Genomic DNA, 19,113 nt, shown 5'->3' with positions numbered 1-19,113 from the left:
ATCGCATGCAGATCTCCTATGTATTATTTGGGAGAAGGTTGTTAAATGGGTGAACTTCAGCACTTGAGGAGCAGTCGGAATGGAGGGGCAGTACTTCACTCTCATCAACCAAGAGGGATGTGAGGTCATAGATTTGTTTTATTTCAAGTGGCACCACCTACCTTCATCTTTGAAAACAGACCCTAAGTTTTTAAGACGATAGCAATTGTCTGTAGTCAGAATTAGAAACTCATGCAACATATTGTATCAAAAACCAAAAATATGTTTTCATTCTAAAAGCAGGTGATTTCAAAGTTAGAGGTGGCCACTAGAGAGTAATTCCAAGTGTCCCTTCACCTATACTAATGATCATGTTTCCTCTTTAGTGGTGCAGATTCCTATCAGAATGGAGCACCTTATCAGGATGTAACATTCATTATTTATAGTTCAATAGCTTAGACCCCATGAGGATTGTTCAGGGCAATGTACAGACCATAGGAAGATTCACTCCTTGCCCTAAAGAGTTTACAATCTAAGAAGATAATCAGTGTGCAAAATGATATGGTCAATATAGGCAATCTTATTTGCATGATATATATTATTAATATGGCCTTAATGCAAATGAAATTTAAAGTACATAAGTCAAATGAGATGGTAAGGAGGTGGAAGCTAAAAGGGCTATGCAGGACACCATCGTGAAAGTTGAACTCCCCAAAGAGAAGCATGACGGTTTGTGATGAGATGGAGAGCAGTGAGTCCGTTGGGGAGCAGATTTCAGCTTTGAAAGGAAGGGAATAGGGAGTTGAATGGGGTATTGATCAAAAATGGAAATGGAGTGAGGAAGAGGAAGGGGCTGCAAACAGCAAGAGAAGAGAAGATAAACACTTCCACTGCAGCCTTTGGGAGCCATCTCAGGGCTTGTCTACATGGACACTTAGTTCATGGCTAGCTGGAGTGTGACTGTACCTTTCACTAGCATGCCGTGCTCTAAGTGTCCATGTGGACTGTGCTGCCATGCTCTAAAAATTCCATGTATGCTTTGATCTAGGCTGCTTTGAAACAGAGTACATTAAAGCTCACTTGGGAATTTTTAGTGCACAGCAGCAGGGTCAACACAGACATTTATTGTACAGCAGGCCAGTATGGGCTAGATTCACACACCAGCTTGCTGCCAACTAAGTGTTTGTGTGGGCAAGCCCTCAATTTGGAGGATGTGAGAGAAGGAAAGACTGCCATAAGAAAGAACAGCTGCAAACCTGTTGGCCTACAGTTTCCAAAGTGGGTAGTGATTTTGAGGGCCTCTATTTTTGGGTGCCTAACTGGAGACTCCTTAAAGGGGAGTGATTTTCAGAAGTACTGAGCACCCACTCTCTGAAAACTAGGCCACTTTCGGGTTTCTCAAGTTGGGCACCTAAAAAGTAGGGCACCCAATATCATGAACCACTTTTGAAAATTAAGGCTACTGTGTTGTAAGGGGAAATCTGGGTTTCTGTGAGTTCAAGGAGATGGAAGGGAGTGAGAGGTGAAGAGATTGGGGATGGTCTTTTTATGAAAGCCGGCATTCTAGAATACAGTAGAACCTCAGAGTTCTGAACACCTCTGGAATGGAGGATATTAATAACTCTGAACAAAACATGGTTGTTCTTTCAGAAATTTACAACTGAACATTGACTTAATACAACTTTGAAACTTTACTATGAAGAGAAAAATGCTGCTTTTAACCATCTTAATTTAAATTAAACAAGCACAGAAACAATTTCCTTACCTTGTCAAGTCTTTTTTTTAACTTGCCCTTTATATTTTTTTATAGTTTACATTTAACACTGTACTGTACGGCATTTGCTTCCCCCCCTGCCCCCCTGTGTCTGCTGCCTGATTGCGTACTTCCTATTCCAAATGAGGTGTGTGATTGACTGGTCAGTTCGTCTCTCTGGTGTTCGTAACTCTGAGGTTCTACTGTAGTTGAAATGGGGATGAGATTGATGAGTGAGGGACCAGTGTGGGAAAGCCATGGTGACAGTTGGGCATAAAGGGTAAGATTAAGAGGATGGTCAAGACTGGATTTATTATTGCTGAAAATAAGCAGGAGTAAGCAATAGAGAAAAAAAGTGGAGATAAGAAAAGAACTTGTGAGACAAGTGGGATTGAGGATTAGGAATGGGCAGGCAACATGAAAAAGGGGGAGACCTAAAGGTGAGTGGATAAGAAGGAAATGCGAAGAGAAGGGAGACAGTAACAAAGCTGTGGGAGTAATGAGGGTGAGCAGGAGTGAAGATTAGCCATGATTAGTACTTGGGAACTAGTAAATGCTGTCCAATGATTTTCTGTCTAAACTGTTTTTTTATTAAGGACATGAGAACATTAAGTTTGTTTCCTCCATGCTTTGTGTTGTACATAGCCATCACTCTTCTGCCACTTCAGATAATATTGCCAATTTAGTTATGAGGAAATATAAAATTCTTAGACTATATATTCCTGTTAAATCAAATGTTTTCTTTGCAGTGATTATCCAGAGCATGACAATATTAAAAATCTGCTTCAAAAACAGCTGAATTCATTGTCCAAGTAAGAACCATTTTATTAATGTTTTAACAAAATACTGCTTTGACTGAGATTGCAGCAGCAAAAGTTGTAAGGATTGGTTTTTCATTTAGCAGCCAGTCTGGAATAACTTTATTTTTATATTAAAACATTTTACTGTGTTTAAAGATAAGTACTTGTTACAATAAATGAAATTTAACTTACTTCATGACCTGCTTTGTCTAATGAAAAGCGAACGGAAGCATTCTTCCCAAATCGGAAATCTTTCTTAAAATAAATTGTTTAATATTGACTTCACAGAATAATTTACTGTATTAAACATTAAAGTGGGATGAAACTCATGTCTAATTTGAGACATTTGGGTTGTCACATGGTTGATGCCACAGACGATGGTGGCTGCCAGCAGGAGGCCCAGGAATATTCAGCATTTAAATTCAAATGGCATTCACAGTTTATTGGCAAATGTTTCTCAACATGTCTGCTCCTCAGAGTGCTGCCTGGACCAAGTGGGTGCAGCCTATTTAAAAATATATATATATAATTCGAAACATTATTCAGAATTTTAAACCCTGACCAGAAAAATATCACATTGGCACTTTTGAAAATCCTACCCTTTCAAGATAAGTTACTCTTCATGGGTGAAGTTCATACTTCTGGTGATATTTCATCAGTCTCCTTGGTTGCATAGCCAACAGATGGCAGTACGTTCATTTAAACTATTAAGGCAGTCTTTGCAGTGAAGAAACTGGAAGCACTTCCCCTTTCCTCCCCTACACGCAAAAAAAAAGCGAATTTTCTTCTGTATGTAGAAAAATGCATGCAAAACCCGAATTCATAGATTTATAATACATATATTTGTTGTCCAGTGACACCATTCAGATTATATTTACATAATTATGACGTGATTGTTAATTTAATTTTATAATATATAGAACTGCAAGCTAAAAGAATTTTTCACTTGACCAGAGCTCAAAGAGACGGCTTCAGGTGTACTCTTCTGGTAGTTCACATGTATTACAATACATGCAAGTCAGAAGGCATTCTTGACAGACTGATTTTAACTATTAAAACTCATAAACAGAGAATTGCTCCTGTAAAGGTTTAGGCATACTTAAACTTGTATAGTTTCTATTGCCGTGATTAAATATTATTTGATAGAGGCCTTTGGTCAGGCCAGCATGAAATAAACTTCTACTTTCCTTGTCTGACAAGAAGATATAAAAGGCTTCTTTTCGTTTTTAAACTTTAATTCCTAGATGTAATGTATAGTACTTGTTTTTTAAAAATCTTACCCAGCATATTATAGATCAGATATGACTTTCTGTTTTTGCAGTGACATCAAGAAACTTGTTCTTGATCCTGAATTTACTCTATTGCAGAGATGTTTACTGGTTGCAAGGTAACAGAGATTCAGATAAAGTCAAAAGGTTTTTCTAAATAATCCTGACCCTGTCAGCACTTACAAATGTGCTTAACTTTAAGCATGTATGTAGTATTATTAAAATGAATGACACTAATGATATACATAAAGTTAAGAATGTGTATGTATTTCAAGGATGGGGTCTAAGTTACTATCTTAGTGAATTATTTGTATTTGCACTGAGTTTTATATTACAATGAAAAGACTCCTTTAATGTGGTTGAACAGAATTGCATTTTAGAAAGGTGTAAGAAACTACCATGCCTACATTGAAATAGTAGTAGTTACTCGTACAATGCCCAAAAGTGTATTCAGTACTTTACTAGAATATAGAGTCCAATCTCTCTCCCAAAGAGCTTATAACCTAAGACCTAGGCCCATATGCAAGCAAAGAAAAAGAGAAAGTGGGGCTCTTTTTTAATTCCATGACCATTGTCATGTTATTACTCTGCCCAAATCATAACAATTTTTAACATGTTCTGCATTTTTTAGTCGCTTCCAAGCTTTTATGATTGATTTTTTCCCCCTAAAGTTGAAAAGATGTCTTAATGGTGAAGCATAAAGCAATCCAGAAAATTAAGTTAAGGATAGATTATGCAGATAGATTTGCTAAACTAGTTTGTGGAGAGATTGACTGAGCCTTAGCTAACCTTGTAAAAGTCGTTCCTCCAACTTGCTACTTCCTAGTTTGTCAAACATATTTCAAAAGAGATCATTGTGATGTCATATATAAGAAGTCTTATTGGTAACCCACAATATTTGTGATTCCAAAAAGCATGTACCTTATTCTCTGAATAAAGAAATTATTTTAAAATACAGAACAATTGTTAGTAGTATGTTGGGGCGGGGGGGGGATCTACAATGAATCAGTATTATGGCTACAAGTGATTGTATTGGGGGTTTGGGAATTTAAACTAGTCTCATGTTGTAGCTACAATGTATAATGGTAGGGTTTGCTTCATTTTGATTTTTGACTTCTCAGACTCTATGGGGATGAATCAGAACTGCATTTTTGGAGTGTTGCTTCCCATTATTTGCACAGTTTCTCTCAGGAAAAAGCACTAACTGCAAAAACTACAGATAGTCTGCAAGAAAAATTAATCAACCCATTGGATATATGCTATGACATACTGTGTGAAAATTCCTACTTCCAGGTATTGAAAACTGTTTATAAATAGTATTTAGTAGGTATGTGACTAAATCAACAAAATGAAGAGCATTTCTTCCCTTTTGATTTTAAAGCTCCTACATATAAGTGCCTCACTTTTATTTCAAAGTAAAAGGTGCATGACTGTGTTTTAATAATGGAGTTTTACCCTTAACTCAGTGTGTTTGTTATTGTGAATTTAAAGCATTCAGTACTATTTAAAGGCTGGGCTTTTTATCATAGTCTTATAAGATCATTCATATGTATTTCACATTTATATATATTTTTAAGCTCACGTAATTTTGCAGGTGTTTCCAATTTATATTATGGAAAAAGTTCATTTTCATATATTAGTTAGTTTATTCTCAGATTTGTAATCATTTTAATTTTTCTCTGCAGAAATTTCAGCTTGAAAGAGTACATCTACAGGAGGTTAAAAGATCAACCTATGACCACACCAGGAAATGTGCTGACCAACTTCTTCTCTTGGGGCAGGTTTGTGAGTGGCTTGTTTGTTTGGAATGTCCTTACCTGTTTCTGTGGGTTTTGTGTGTTTTTTTTCAATACTTCCTCTATCCATACAACATTATATCTGTCTTATCTGGGCCGAGTTTCTTCAAGCTAGCCTACAGCCAAGACCCAGTCTCGGCTAGACAGTTGGGTATGTTGTTCGACTGGAAACAGAGTTAAGTGTCATCTAAATATGAAAAAAGAACAGGAGTACTTGTGGCACCTTAGAGACTAACAAATTTATTAGAGCATAAGCTTTCGTGGACTACAGCCCACTTCTTCGGATGCATACAGAGTGGAATAAATATTGAGGAGATATATATTGTTGTCAACCCCCACCTGTTTATGCTTTCTGTATGTGTGTATATATATCTCCTCAATATTTATTCCACTCTGTATGCATCCGAAGAAGTGGGCTGTAGTCCACGAAAGCTTATGCTCTAATAAATTTGTTAGTCTCTAAGGTGCCACAAGTACTCCTGTTCTTTTTGCAGATACAGACTAACACGGCTGCTACTCTGAAACCTAAATATGAAAAGCTCCTCAACACACATCCTTCTTTTGGAACTCCACATGGGTCTTTCTTCAGTCAGATGACCAAACAGATACTACCTTTGAGTTCTCTGAAAGAAAATAATCAAGCTGCTCAGATAGCTTAGTATTTGCAGGGAAAAACTGCTAGTATTGGTATGCAAGTTTCCAAGACGACATAGTGGCATCAGTGACTCCTGTCAGATCTAAAAGATTTGACATGAATAAAGAGATAATATACCAACACAACCAGTGCAGCCTAAAATCAGATTTTACTAAGTATATATAATGCCTTTCATATTTCTCCATAATTCGTTAACTTATCAACTTTAAATATAGTGAATTTTTTAAAAAATTATGCTAGGTTATTGCAGGTACCATCCTCTGACCAGTTTCTTTGCTTATACAATCTTATTTCACTCCTACTTTTTAAGTTGCTTTTCTTTCCTCTCTTGCTGTGAAAGACCACACAAACAGGGAAAATTGCATACTCAATTTACTGATTCCGCTATGTAGGCCCTCTTTCTGGAAAGCACTTAAGCATGTGCTTTAACCGTATCTCTATTCAGATCATGTGTGCTTAAGTGGTGTCCTGAATAAAATAAGGTGCATTCTTGAATTGGGACCGTAGTCAGTTAGTAAACAAACTTGAAAAAATAGATTTTTTTTCCTCTTATCTCTGTTACTATAACTGTTAGTAGTTGTTTTTTGTTTGTTTGTTTGTTTTTTAAAAGGTTAAAACATCCAAACAAAAGTGTGGGATTTTTAAGATGATGTAATTTTATTTTTTCTCACCAGACTGACAGAGCAGTACAACTATTATTAGAGACAAGTGCAGAAAACCCGCATTACTACTGTGATTCACTCAAGGCATGTTTGGTCACTACCGTCACTTCATCAGGTCCTTCTCAAAGCACCATTAAACTGGTAGCAACCAATATGATAGCAAATGGAAAGCTAGCAGGTAAAATATGTGTTTTCCTTTTGTTTGTAAGCAATTAATACTGATAATTATTATGGAAATTAATACAGGTAGACAAAAAGCCTCTTTTTACAGTAAACCATATATAGGATGCTTGTTTTATAGGGTTTGCAGATGTACAAAAAGCATTAGACATAATTGTAAGTACTTGATAAGAAGGCTGAACAAGTCGGTCTATTTTTTATTACAAACCATATTCCAGAAATGAGCCTGTTTGCAATTTATTGCTAATACCGAAGAAGGCTGCTGCCACATTCCTAATGAAAACAGCATATTTATTGGATAAAATTAAAACATACAGGTTGGAAATGAAAGTCCTTTTATATTTCAGTTTGTTTCAAACCCATTAATATATAAATAGGCTCTTAGAACTATATCTTCGTGTTTTTTCTACCTAATGTAATAAATGCTTGTTGTAAGGTGACTGACTGGAATTTCTGAAGTCATGTGGTGGAACTACTTATGTTTATAGATGATTAGACATTTCTTAAGCGTATTACTCTATTTTGTTAATATTTTTTTTAGGGCCTAGGCTACTTTTTGAAAAAAAATGTTAAAGGATGATTTGCAGAAATCGGGCTTGTTGTTTGGTATAATTCTGTGACACTGATTAAGTCTACGTGGTCCAATAATCTCCTTAGCATGTCTGTTTGAGGCAAAGAGAAGCAGAGGAGAGGTTAGGACCTTGTGGAGCATTTCTAAGCTCTGCAGATGTCATGTAAGGCAAACGGAGATGGTGTCCTGGATAACCTTCAGAGCTCCAAAGCTCTAGAATGCATGAAGAGGTGGATGTTAGAACTAGGGACTTTGTGGAGCTCCTGTATTCCAAAAGGCAGCAAGGGATCCTTTCTAGGAGGATCTGTTGCATTTAAATAGCAACTATTTTTTTTTACCTTAGCTGAGAGTCAAGTTTTAGGTAATCTACTTTTATTTTCCAGAGGGAGTGCAGTTGCTCAGTCTAATAGATAAAGCTGCTGATGCGTGTCGTTATTTGCAAACCTACGGAGAATGGAACCGTGCAGCATGGCTTGCAAAAGTATGTAATTGCTCAATCCAGATTATTACCCAGATAGTACAAAGAAGCCCTGCATCAATTTTTGGCTTATTTTAAACTGCAGTGGCATTTGGTTTTGTTTATATACTGTCAATGATTCAGTTAGCTTGCAACAAAAATACACTGATGACTTTGTTCCATTGATATTCTATTCATTGGTTACGGTCTACATTTTTTCCCCATGACCCAGTCAAAAATGCCACCTGTAACTAAAAATGCAAATATCCTATATCCTATGTCTTTCATTTAGTCGTAAAAGACATTTTCTTTACCTTAACAGCTTGCAGAACATTGGAAATAAAATAAGTATAAATTAAACTTTGAACATAAAAAGCCTTCCTCAAAACGTATATTTATAGAGATTAGTGTGGATTTCAAGGTCCTTCAGACTTGAAGAATTTACAGTATCAATTCAGAAACATATCAATGAGAAAAGTTCTTTCCAATGCATTAAGCTATAATGTCCCAACCCTGCAACTGGATCATTGCAGGCAGACACCTTCTCCCATAGGGAGTCACAGAGGCCCACCTGCATGGATCAGATTATAGGATTGGGGACTAACAATGGTCAAAATTCCCTTTTTTCTAGTTTGTGACCAAAGATTTGTCAAAGACATTTTAATAATCTGCTCTGTTATCTACATTTTTCTTTTGTAAAAATGTATATCCCTTATGTGATTTATTTTAATGTCTGGAAAAAAATTAAAATAATAAAAAGATGCTATATTTCACTTTCACAGGTGTCTATCCTAAAGTAATAAAAATTTCAATCTGTTTAGCTATTTCACTGGAAGAGGTAAGGGAGAGGGGCAATATAGATTCTTCCAAAGATTTGAGTCCCATTTTTATTTGCCTCTTTTGGTTTTTTAGATCTTTAGGAGAAGTTGAGATTTCTCCCATTGTATTTAATTCCTTGACACTTTTGATTGCAGCAAAGCTTGTTAGTGCAGTGGGTCTCAGCCTTTCTGGACTACTGTACCCCTTTCAGGAGGGTGATTTATCTTGCGTACCCCCAAAATTCAGCTCACTGAAAAACTACTTGCTTACAAAATTAGATATAAAAATACAAAAGTGTCACAGCATACTATTACTGAAAAATTGCTTACTTTCTTAGTTTTACCATGTAATTATAAAATAAATCGATTGGAATATAAATATTGTACTTACATTTCAGTGTACAGTATTTAGAGCGTATAAACAAGTCATATGAAATTTTAGTTGGTACTGACTTTGCTAGTGCTCTTTATGTAGCCTATTGTAAAACTAGGCAAATATCTAGATGAGTTGATGTACCCCCTGGAAGACTTCTGCATACCGTCAGGAGTACGTGCAGTGGAATGCATAGCAAGCAAGCAAGCCTGATTTCCTATGTCAAGGTTTAAGTGATCTGAGAACTTTTTTGTGTTTCTCATTTTCCTCATTATCATCATTCTAGGGACCAGTGCATTTGGGACTTTGGAAGTGGTAACTTGAGATACAACTCAGCAGATTCTTACTCAGAGTTTAATGAAGTTATAATCAAATAAAATCTTGAAGTAAACTTGTACGTGGCTTGTCACAGAAATGTTTTCTTTAGTTATATAGCAATTTGTGCCTTCAGACTTGAGTCTTCTTTATCTCCCAAAGGTTCGTTTGAATTCAGAGGAGTGTGGTGATGTCTTGAAACGTTGGGTTGATCACCTTTGCTCTCCCCAAGTCAACCAGAAATCCAAGGCCATCCTTGTCCTCTTATCACTAGGATGTTTTACGAGAGTTGCAGAGATGCTGCACAGGTAGGGCTGAATGAGCACATTCTCTACACTGCTTTGTCCAAAATTGTCAGCTGAATGTATGATCAGGAAATACGTTTTTTTCTGTGAACTTCTTATGTTTAATTCAGTTTTTGAACAATTCATTCTGTTTTCTTTAGTTGACAATTACCTCAACAGCAGGTCATCCTTGTCTATGTGCTTGTACTGATGCTTTTTCTGTAATTTCAAGGGAAAATGCTGGCATTTTAAATTTTTCAGCAGCTTTTAAAGGTGCCAGCATCTAAATGAGTGCTAACATTTTATAATAGCTGTTACTCAGAGCTAGTAAATTGAATCTTGTCCTTTCAAAACTTCAGCCTCAAAGATCAACTCATTGAATACTCTTGAATTACAGAGTTATGTAAGCCAGATCAAAATGGTATGAAGAACTTTTACATCTTCCTGTCCTAACAAGTTTGTTTGTTTTTTCTTTTCAACAGCATGAGGTATTTTGATAGAGCTGCCTTATTTGTTGAGGTGTGTTTGAAGTATGGCACAATTGAAATTAATGAAGATACAAATATCCTTTTCCTAAAGACATATGGTGTGTATATATATAAAATTAGCTAGTCTGTACAGGAAAAGAAACTCCTAGTAATTATTTCCCCCAGGGTATGTACTTCACTTCTTGAAGGAACAACAGAATAAGGAAATGAGTGGAGAGAAAATATACACCCAAATCATAATACCAGCCTCTTCCTGTAGGCTGTTAAATCAGTGGTACTGGGAAACAAACAAGGGAGCAAGAATAAGAGCAAACCTGTGCATGCTACTACCTAAATTCACACCTTTAAATTTGGGAGTGGAGAAGGGAGCAGATGGCAGAATGTTGATGCTGATGGAACTTGGGCTAAATTGCTGGTTACTGCTGGGCACATAGCTAGGTTAAGCTAGCTAGGTTAATGAGGCAGTTATCTTTTTAAAAATTGTACACCGCGATGTACGTTAAATTTCAGGTCTTTTGGCACACTCCCCTGCAGTGTGTGCTAGCAAGAATATCTTTTTTTTCTTTACTAAAAAGATCATCAGTTTTGATCTTGTAAGAATTATATAAGTTATAGATCGAAGTGTAGTGGGAGATGAAAGCTTAACAATAAAAAAAGCCACCTGAGAACTTGTTTTGTCCAGTGTACACTTCTGCTAATGTGTTGAACCTTGAAAATTGTAACCATTATAAAGATTTTTATTTACATGAATTTTGGGATGACCTGGGTGCTCCCACCTGACAAAGCCACAAGTGAGTCCTATAGATCATCCCAGCTTATTTTATTGCCAATATCTTGCAGTCTGTTTGCTAAAAATGGGATCTTTGTACCATTAGAAAACTAATATATGTCAAGATAAGATATTAAATTTGTATTGTAGTATCTGGGTGTTCAAATTAATTTCCATAGACCCTCATCAAAATTTTGCTGTATTTAATTTGTTGCTGCCATTAGATGATCTGAAATAATGGTGCCGAGCAGCTATTTGTAAAATCATTTGCATTAGGATTTTTGCCATAATTTGTGTTTAGGAGGTTGCTTTTAGATGATACTTGGTATCTTGTTCCAGAAGCGAACAAGTGATTAACAGCAGTGTTCAGCATTTCCTGCTTAGACATGGGTGGGTATAAGAGAAGCCTGGTTCTCAGCCTTCTCCATTATCTCTCACTTCTGTTTTCCTTAACCACCATTTACATAAACTAATCCACGTGGTATTTGCGGATTATGCCAGAAGCTTGAAGACATTGGGTTTTAAGCAGGGTGCTATTCTGTTTGCTTCAAAAGCAGGAGCAGCTGGTAAAGATTTATTGAATGAGCTTAAACAACCTAAAGAGGAAGTGACTGAAGAGTGACAACTTCATTTGTCATAAAAATATAAGATTTCCATCAGATGGGGCATTTGTTAGTCACATTTCCAAGGTTAATGAGATTGATTCCATTGTATGAAAATATCCTCTCTCTTGGACCATTACATTAGGGATCATATAGATATAGGATGTTTCATTTGGACAAGACTTTTAAAAAGAGATATATGTGGAGACAATGATAATAACTAGTTAAGACAGAACTTAGTTTTAAGTTATCTCAGATATTTTTTTTAAATTATCCTCACTTCTGAGAAGAGGCATAGAAACGTCTGAAAAATCATACAACTGGAAATGCTTTTAACTTTTTGATCCTAGGCATAGAGATCAAGGTTCCAGAATTTGCTAAAAGATTTGTTAAGTTTGAGGGAGGGCTACTTTTACTTTTTTAAGAGACCTTTATAGACATTTGGAATTCATCATAGGTGAGTTTATATGCATAAATTATGGATTCTGTACATTAATAAGAAAAATTAGTTAAGGAATAAATGTAGATCACAAAAACATGCATGTCACCATGAAAGCCATATGTTTTGCTCAAGCCCCATAATTATTTTGGCTAAGTCCAGCGTGTTTTGACATTCTTGAAGTTAGCTGTGAATATTACCTTTGAAAGCTTTAAGTACAAGAAATCCTTAAAAAGTACTTACAAATTTCTCCTTTTTAACTTTTCAAAACCCATCAAAAAGTGTTTTCTTCAGCGTATTAGTGTGGTTATAATTTTAAAGACATTCCATTCCATATTATTTTAACTGTGAACCTCCTCCATGCCTTAACGACTAAATGCTGCGCTGCACTGTACTGTTCACTTCTTAAGATCAAAAGATCCTACCACACAAGCTGTAGGGCAGGATCTTTCCACAGCATTCAAGATCACTAGGTGAAAGGGCTGCTAACACGCTTGCTCTTGCACCCCCTCCCCGGTTCAGGAGCTATTGTGGCATAGTTAGCTGTTGAATGTGCTGCCATCATCAGTTGGTAGAGAAAGCATTTTACAAAATAACAAAGTATAGACTTCGGTATGTCATTCCCTACCTTACTGTGAGGAGGGCTGGCCTGGTTGACAGGACTTATGTAACAGATAATGCCTCTGGAAGCATCTCTGCTCCTGATTGCTGTGTCAGCCATACAGTATTTGAGCCTAAGCATTGGGTAGTTTCCATAGCATCCTAGCTGCTTGTTTGATCGTGTTCTTTGCATTACTGTTGCTTGTGGCAGACACATCTATTTTATGATTGCATTGATTAAGAAACATTTTACAAGAAAGGAATGTCTGCTGAAATATGATTTGCCTGAATTGTGACATTGCACTCACAAAATGAAGGTAAAGGATACTGAAACTATGTCAGCTAAGGAACCGCTACTTTTAAAAATCACTTAAAATTAAGTTACTGTCGCTAACTAATTTAATATATACGATATTGTAAAGAAGCATATCACTTAAATCTTCAAAGTGGTAGTTCAGCTGTTGTTTTGACTTGTTTTGACTTGCGTTACACACTAAAAGTAACAGAACATAAAATTTCTCCATATATCTCCATATTTGTTTACATCTCTAACTCCAGAAATGTTTTTAACTGTAAGCCTATGTGGCATTTATGATAAAATTTCAATACATCGTGGGTTTTATACAAATAGAAAATCTGAGTTTCATTTCTATAAACAGGAAACTGAATGTTTTAACTATAATGTATCTGATTTCTTCCTGCCACATGTTCCACATACCATAATGTACATTCCTTTAGTGTATTATAAACAAAGTACATATAATTATGTTAGCTTCGAAAAATATATACAACAAAATTTGCCTTAAGCATTTATTTTGCCTAACTTGTAGTTGAATAAAAGTTAATGTAACTACTAAGGACTAAATTCTGGCAAATTTACTTACACTGAGTATATCCAAAATTACTCATGTTCTTTTCAGTGTTAGTAAGCGTAGCAGAATCTGTCCTTAGACAAATCCCCATAGGCCTTTCTCAGTAAGTCTGAAAAAATTCTGCATATGCTTTAGTGTACAGTTTTAAATCTGTGATTTCATGTTATAAAGAAAAAAAACTTATTGAAAAGGCCTTACTCCTGCTGGATGTGTTTCTACGTGCTTCATTTTTAAGTCTGAAGGTTGTACATCTTGCACAATGTTATCTGTTTTCTGTTATCTTTATGCACAAATTATGGACAGTGTAAAAATCATTCCTAAAATCCATTTGGATATGAACACAGTCACAGAATGTAATTAAAAAATATTCTGAAAACCACTGTGTTGTGTTTGATTTAATTCAAAAATATTGCAATCACTATACTTGGCCAAATGCCGACTGTGTCTCCTTTTTCATTTTCTTTTTCCTTATTATTATTTTATTTTATTTTTATTTTATTATAAAGCCATCCAAGGTGGATTACTGATCAGGACTACTTTTGGTGAGGGAAAATAAAGTTCAGCTTCATGCATATTAGTCACATTATGGCTGAAAATTTTACTTTTGATTGGTATTCATAAACTTACTCTTTTATTAGCAAAAAGAAAAAAAAAAAAAGCCTAAATTTATTGTCAGTTAAAATTACAGTCGGACACAGCCCCATTCACTCAAAACCTTAAAAGAATGGAAAGAAGTTAGGGGAAAGACGTTTATTCCTTTACGCTTTTCTGTTGTCTACACTCAAACACTCCATAAGGCTTTCACTTCCATCTCCAACCGATATCAGAAAGCATTATGTACCTCAGCTTCCTTAGAATTTGCACTCTAACATGAAAGCTTAATGATGATGATGTGCCTTGATATCAATTATATCAACACATCAGCACATCTGACTGTCATACATTTCATGCATTTGGGAAGTTATCTTGCCATAACATGTTGAGGTCTCTGTCGCTAAGCCCCCAGTCTCTTCTTTCCCAGCTCAGAGAACTTCTTTCTAGGCTGCAGGGGTATTGAGTGAGGGACTCTCGCTCTGGTGTGCAGTGTGTCTCCCTCATGAGTGAGTGACAGCATTCAGAACACAGCAGATTCTTTATCAAACTAAAAATCTGTGAGTTCATTGTGGTGAACAAACTTGCCATTGTGGCTAAAATACCGTAAAATATGTTGTAGACAGATATTCCTGATGTATAACTGAGATTCTACAAATCAGCACGAGCAAAATGTGGCCAAAGGACAGGTCCTAGAGTGTGTGAGATTTCTTGTAAAATGGTACAAATAAAAGTGAGATTGTCCAATGAAATAATTGCCAAAATGGGTGATTTTTAAACTTATTTCTTGTATCTTGTTTCTTGTATTTCTTTTATCATCAAACCTCCATGAAGAATTTCAAATGATGTTTGCTATCTATATTCTGCGTTTGGGGGTTTTGTCCTTTCAATGAAATTTTTACAAAATAAAGATTTAAAGCACCCATCAAAACTGAACTCTCCAACACAACCTTAAGTAGGATGCTGCTGCACCATAGTAACAGTGAAGAAACCATATAGGAATTAAGTGTGCAAACAAATATGCTCCATAATTCTTTGAATATCTATATAACTAGCAGCTTTTTTATATCAAATCAAGGTTGCTGTTGGTTTTCTGAACATGCCATTTGCCAGTTTTGAAATTTACCTCAGAAGGACCACAACCCCTGCCTCTAATTAAGGTGACCAAGCTGTTTGGGGAGCCTGCAAAATGCACTTTTTAGAACACAAGTAGGCTTACAGTAGTGATCCCTTCTTTCTCACCTATTGAAGACAGCCTTTAGTCTCAGAGGATGAAGAATTGTCTATTTTTTTTTAGCTTGTTGAATTACTTGTGTATGACTCTACATAACTACATAAGCTTTTTTCCATCCCTGGGATGCATTTTTAAATTTGTGCAGCTGTTATATGAAGCTCATTCAATACCAGCTACCATTCTTGGAATCAAAGAGAGGTTTGCATAAATGTTGTGGGATTGCTGTAGTAAGATTTTAATTTGAAACTGTTTTGTCTGATCTCCTGATCCTGTGATAAAACAAATGAAGTTCAAACTATTTAAAAAATGACTCCTACATTAATGATAATAAATGATCTTGTTTTAAGATTCAATGAAAAGTCCAGAGCGTACTCTTAACAACTGTGTTTCAATATAAGCAAGCCTTTAGAGTTGAATTATAAAATATTATGTTGCAATAGAGGTGGTCTGTTTGAATTAACAATTAATTACATGAATTAAGTGTCTAAAATTGGGTAGGCATCTGAAATACTTTGATGTGCATATATCTATGGAAAATGACAAACTGTAAGGATTAATAGCAGTATAAAAATGATTAGTACTATATTGCAAATGAATCATTTATTACATTTATTGACATTTAAAATGTCTTTGAGAGTGTGCCAATCTAGAGTCTTTGCAACCAGATAAAGACACATATTATTATACATCCAGAAAATCCAATCCAGGATGATGATGTGATCAATGCCTGAGTAACTAGTCTAGGATCTTAATTGTTTTGCAGGAGTTGACCCTGGGGATAGGGAGAAGAGAACATTCATGACCCTTGAACAATGAATGTGTTTAGTTTGGATGATCACTAGCTGCAGCTAAATGCAATGCAGTAAGGATTCAGCTAGCAATTGATTTGGAGTGTAAAAGAATAATTACAATCTGGCAAAGATTTAATATTTTTGGTTTTTTTTACAAATGCTTATCTTTAGATTAGAATTCAGGAAAATACTGTTACTAGAATGAGTCCTGCTGGAGAATGGAATCCTTTAAGAAGTCTGGAATGGGAGGTAATCAGTGGCACCCGTGTATCAAGGAGCACCTATGAACTCATATCAAGGCACTAAATGCTTTTTAGTCATGGTGATATTGACCTGTTAATGTGTTTATTGGGATTGCTGGTACAAAGGGGTTAAGTAGAAACTGTTGCCAAAGTCTGATATGAACAACAGTTATTCCATTTTTAGCTCAGCGAGTATTGCTGGAAGGCAGAGTGCCACCTATTTAAGCAGAGTCAAAAAAGAAAGAACTAAGGCACAGAAGAAAACTGTTTGCATGCCAGCACTTTTAAATGTGGTCTAGCTTGCTATTCGATGTCTTGGTACTGCTGTATGCATAAATTAATTTTTTTTATCCAAAACACTTTCCATATTTTTATTATGTAATAATGTGTGAGGAAGACATGTCTGTATCTAATGAAAGCATCAAAACCTCGGTTATCATACACAAACCAGAAACTACTAAATCTATTAAATTTAGCCGCATTGGAGCTCATCTGTAGCTGTCATATATTAACAATTTAATTTCTGAAGTGGATAATTTCCGTTAATATATCTCATAACATAAAAATATATTTCTATTTTGTTTTAAAGACATAGAGCAATCTTAAACTTTGGGATACTCCACCAAGTTATAACTGGTGAAAGCCCTGTTTACTGGAACACTTCATAAGAGACTGAACAAAATTCTGACAAACAGTACTATAGGGAGCAATCCAGCACTGGTAGAAGGATGACAGATGAGCTAAAAGCTCTTTTTCTATCTCTACGATTCAATCTATGTTCACTCATACATCACACCCAATACACAATGTAAACATTGTGCGCAGAGCAAGTGCAAAATATACAGTGGAGATTCACAGAGCAGATCAGGAAGAATTTTGCCTTCATTTGTCTACTGGATCAGAGTAACAAAGCAAGGAGCTTACTTAATCAAAACATTGCTTATTTGCATGCATGATCAAGTTGACCAAATAAAACAATGATATTGAGAAACTTAACATCCGAGACTAAGGTTGTTGGTTTTTTTAAATGTCTGTCTTTTATGAGTATGCATACTTAGTTTTGAATAGATTCTTTTATCAGTTATGAAAATGAAAGAGCTCTTCCAATTTATTTGTATATGATCTCTAAAAACAAGTGTATCTTAGTCTAAGTATTTAAGAAAGTTCATTTGCTTTTAGGGTGGGTTCTATGAGCTGCTACAGCAGTGATTTGTAAGTGGCTCTAGGTGGGAGATGTGAGAGAGAGAGATTCTTCAAGTGATTGCTCACGTCCATCCCAATAGGTGATTCCCAATTAGGTGTGCACGTGCCTAATTGGGATGGACATGAGCAACGCATCTCGAAGAACAACAGTTACGAGAAGGTGAGTAACCGTTTTGTTGATTGAGTGATTGTCTTTAAGTTTTCCTGGATGTTTTTCTCCTTTCCTTCTCCTCCCAAGTTTGATTTTTGTTTATATAGGTCACAAGTGACACTATACTATGAGAAGATGGAAAGCACTGATGTACTTGACTGATGTGTTTGACATCTTCTGCCCTTAACGTCTCATGTCTTTTCAACTATAGTTTACTCGAAGGGTATGTCTATACTTACGCGCTGGTTCGGCGGCAGGCAATCGAACTTCTGGGTTCGATTTATCGCGTCTTGTCTGGAAGTGCTCGCCATCGACTCCGGTAATCCTGCTCGGGGAGAGGAGTACGCGGAGTCGACGGAGGAGCCTGCCTGCCGCGTGTGGACCGCGGTAAGTTCGAAATAAGGTACGTTGACTTCAGCTATGTTATTCACGTAGCTGACGTTGCGTACCTTAGTTCGAATTGGGGGGTTAGTGTAGACCAGACCTAAGCAATGTAACTTAGTTCACATATGCAGGGCCATCCCTAGGTGGGTGCGGGGCCCTGGACAAATCAGCCCCCACCAGCTTGGGGGCCCCATTGCATCGGTGGCTGGGATGGCGGGACGGATCCAGCTGGCAGTTGCGGCTGCTGGGGCCCCTGGCACGTGGGGTGGCAGCACCCCCCGAACCTTTAGTTCCCACACCTATGTCTTCTGGGACCAACCGCACCAGCTAATTGCACAGGCCCAAGGGGCCCGGAGCAGTTGCCCCGATTTGCCCTACCCAAGGGATGGCTGTGCACATATGGGTAGAGATGGGACCCAACGTCTGTATCCAGAAACAAATTTCCCCAGATTTAAGGAGGTGATTGAATCCAGGGTTTTGGTTCAAGCTCTCATCCTTCATGAGGATTAACTTCTTATTCCAGTAGTATTAACATTGCATCTCCAAATGCAATGGATAGAAAACTATTTTTGCTTTGCTTTGCATCAGATGGCTTCTACAGTTCAGTGAAATCCACTTAAAATGAACTTGGATAGAGCAAAACTCCAGTTATTAGTGAAGTAGGATGATTCTCTTCAATGCATTTAATAGGACTTTCTACTTAAATTGAAATTTCCCTGCATTGCACTATAAATGGCTTCCACTGGGCTAATCCCTTTGGAATATATTTACATTTTGTCTTTATGGGAAAAAAAAACAAATATCCTATAACTAGGACTAATTTATGCTTTGGGGGA

The 19,113-nt window shown here is 36.4% G+C and overlaps 1 protein-coding gene across 3 annotated transcripts in view; it reads left to right on the top strand.

Annotated features, from left to right (window-relative positions):
- WDR11 (WD repeat domain 11) overlaps window positions 1-14,339 on the top strand; it is a 67,501-nt gene extending 53,162 nt beyond the window's left edge. For 2 of the 3 annotated variants that reach the window (XM_034775738.1, XM_034775737.1), the window contains exons 21-29: window positions 2,482-2,544; window positions 3,854-3,919; window positions 4,922-5,093; window positions 5,486-5,581; window positions 6,926-7,091; window positions 8,048-8,145; window positions 9,790-9,935; window positions 10,394-10,473; window positions 11,633-14,339. In XM_034775738.1, coding sequence (XP_034631629.1) covers window positions 2,482-2,544; window positions 3,854-3,919; window positions 4,922-5,093; window positions 5,486-5,581; window positions 6,926-7,091; window positions 8,048-8,145; window positions 9,790-9,935; window positions 10,394-10,473; window positions 11,633-11,790 — 1,045 coding nt within the window. In that variant the 3' untranslated portion in view covers window positions 11,791-14,339. Of the gene's footprint in view, window positions 1-2,481; window positions 2,545-3,853; window positions 3,920-4,921; window positions 5,094-5,485; window positions 5,582-6,925; window positions 7,092-8,047; window positions 8,146-9,789; window positions 9,936-10,393; window positions 10,474-11,632 lie in introns of those variants that run through there. The other variant, XR_004646465.1, reaches the window with a different exon arrangement.
- Window positions 14,340-19,113: the final 4,774 nt, after the last annotated feature.

The sequence above is a fragment of the Trachemys scripta genome, chromosome 7 (genome assembly GCF_013100865.1).
Source record: "Trachemys scripta elegans isolate TJP31775 chromosome 7, CAS_Tse_1.0, whole genome shotgun sequence".
Lineage (NCBI taxonomy): Eukaryota > Metazoa > Chordata > Testudines > Emydidae > Trachemys > Trachemys scripta.
Note: the sequence above shows the minus strand (reverse complement) of the source record. Positions and strands in the feature narration are given on the sequence as shown.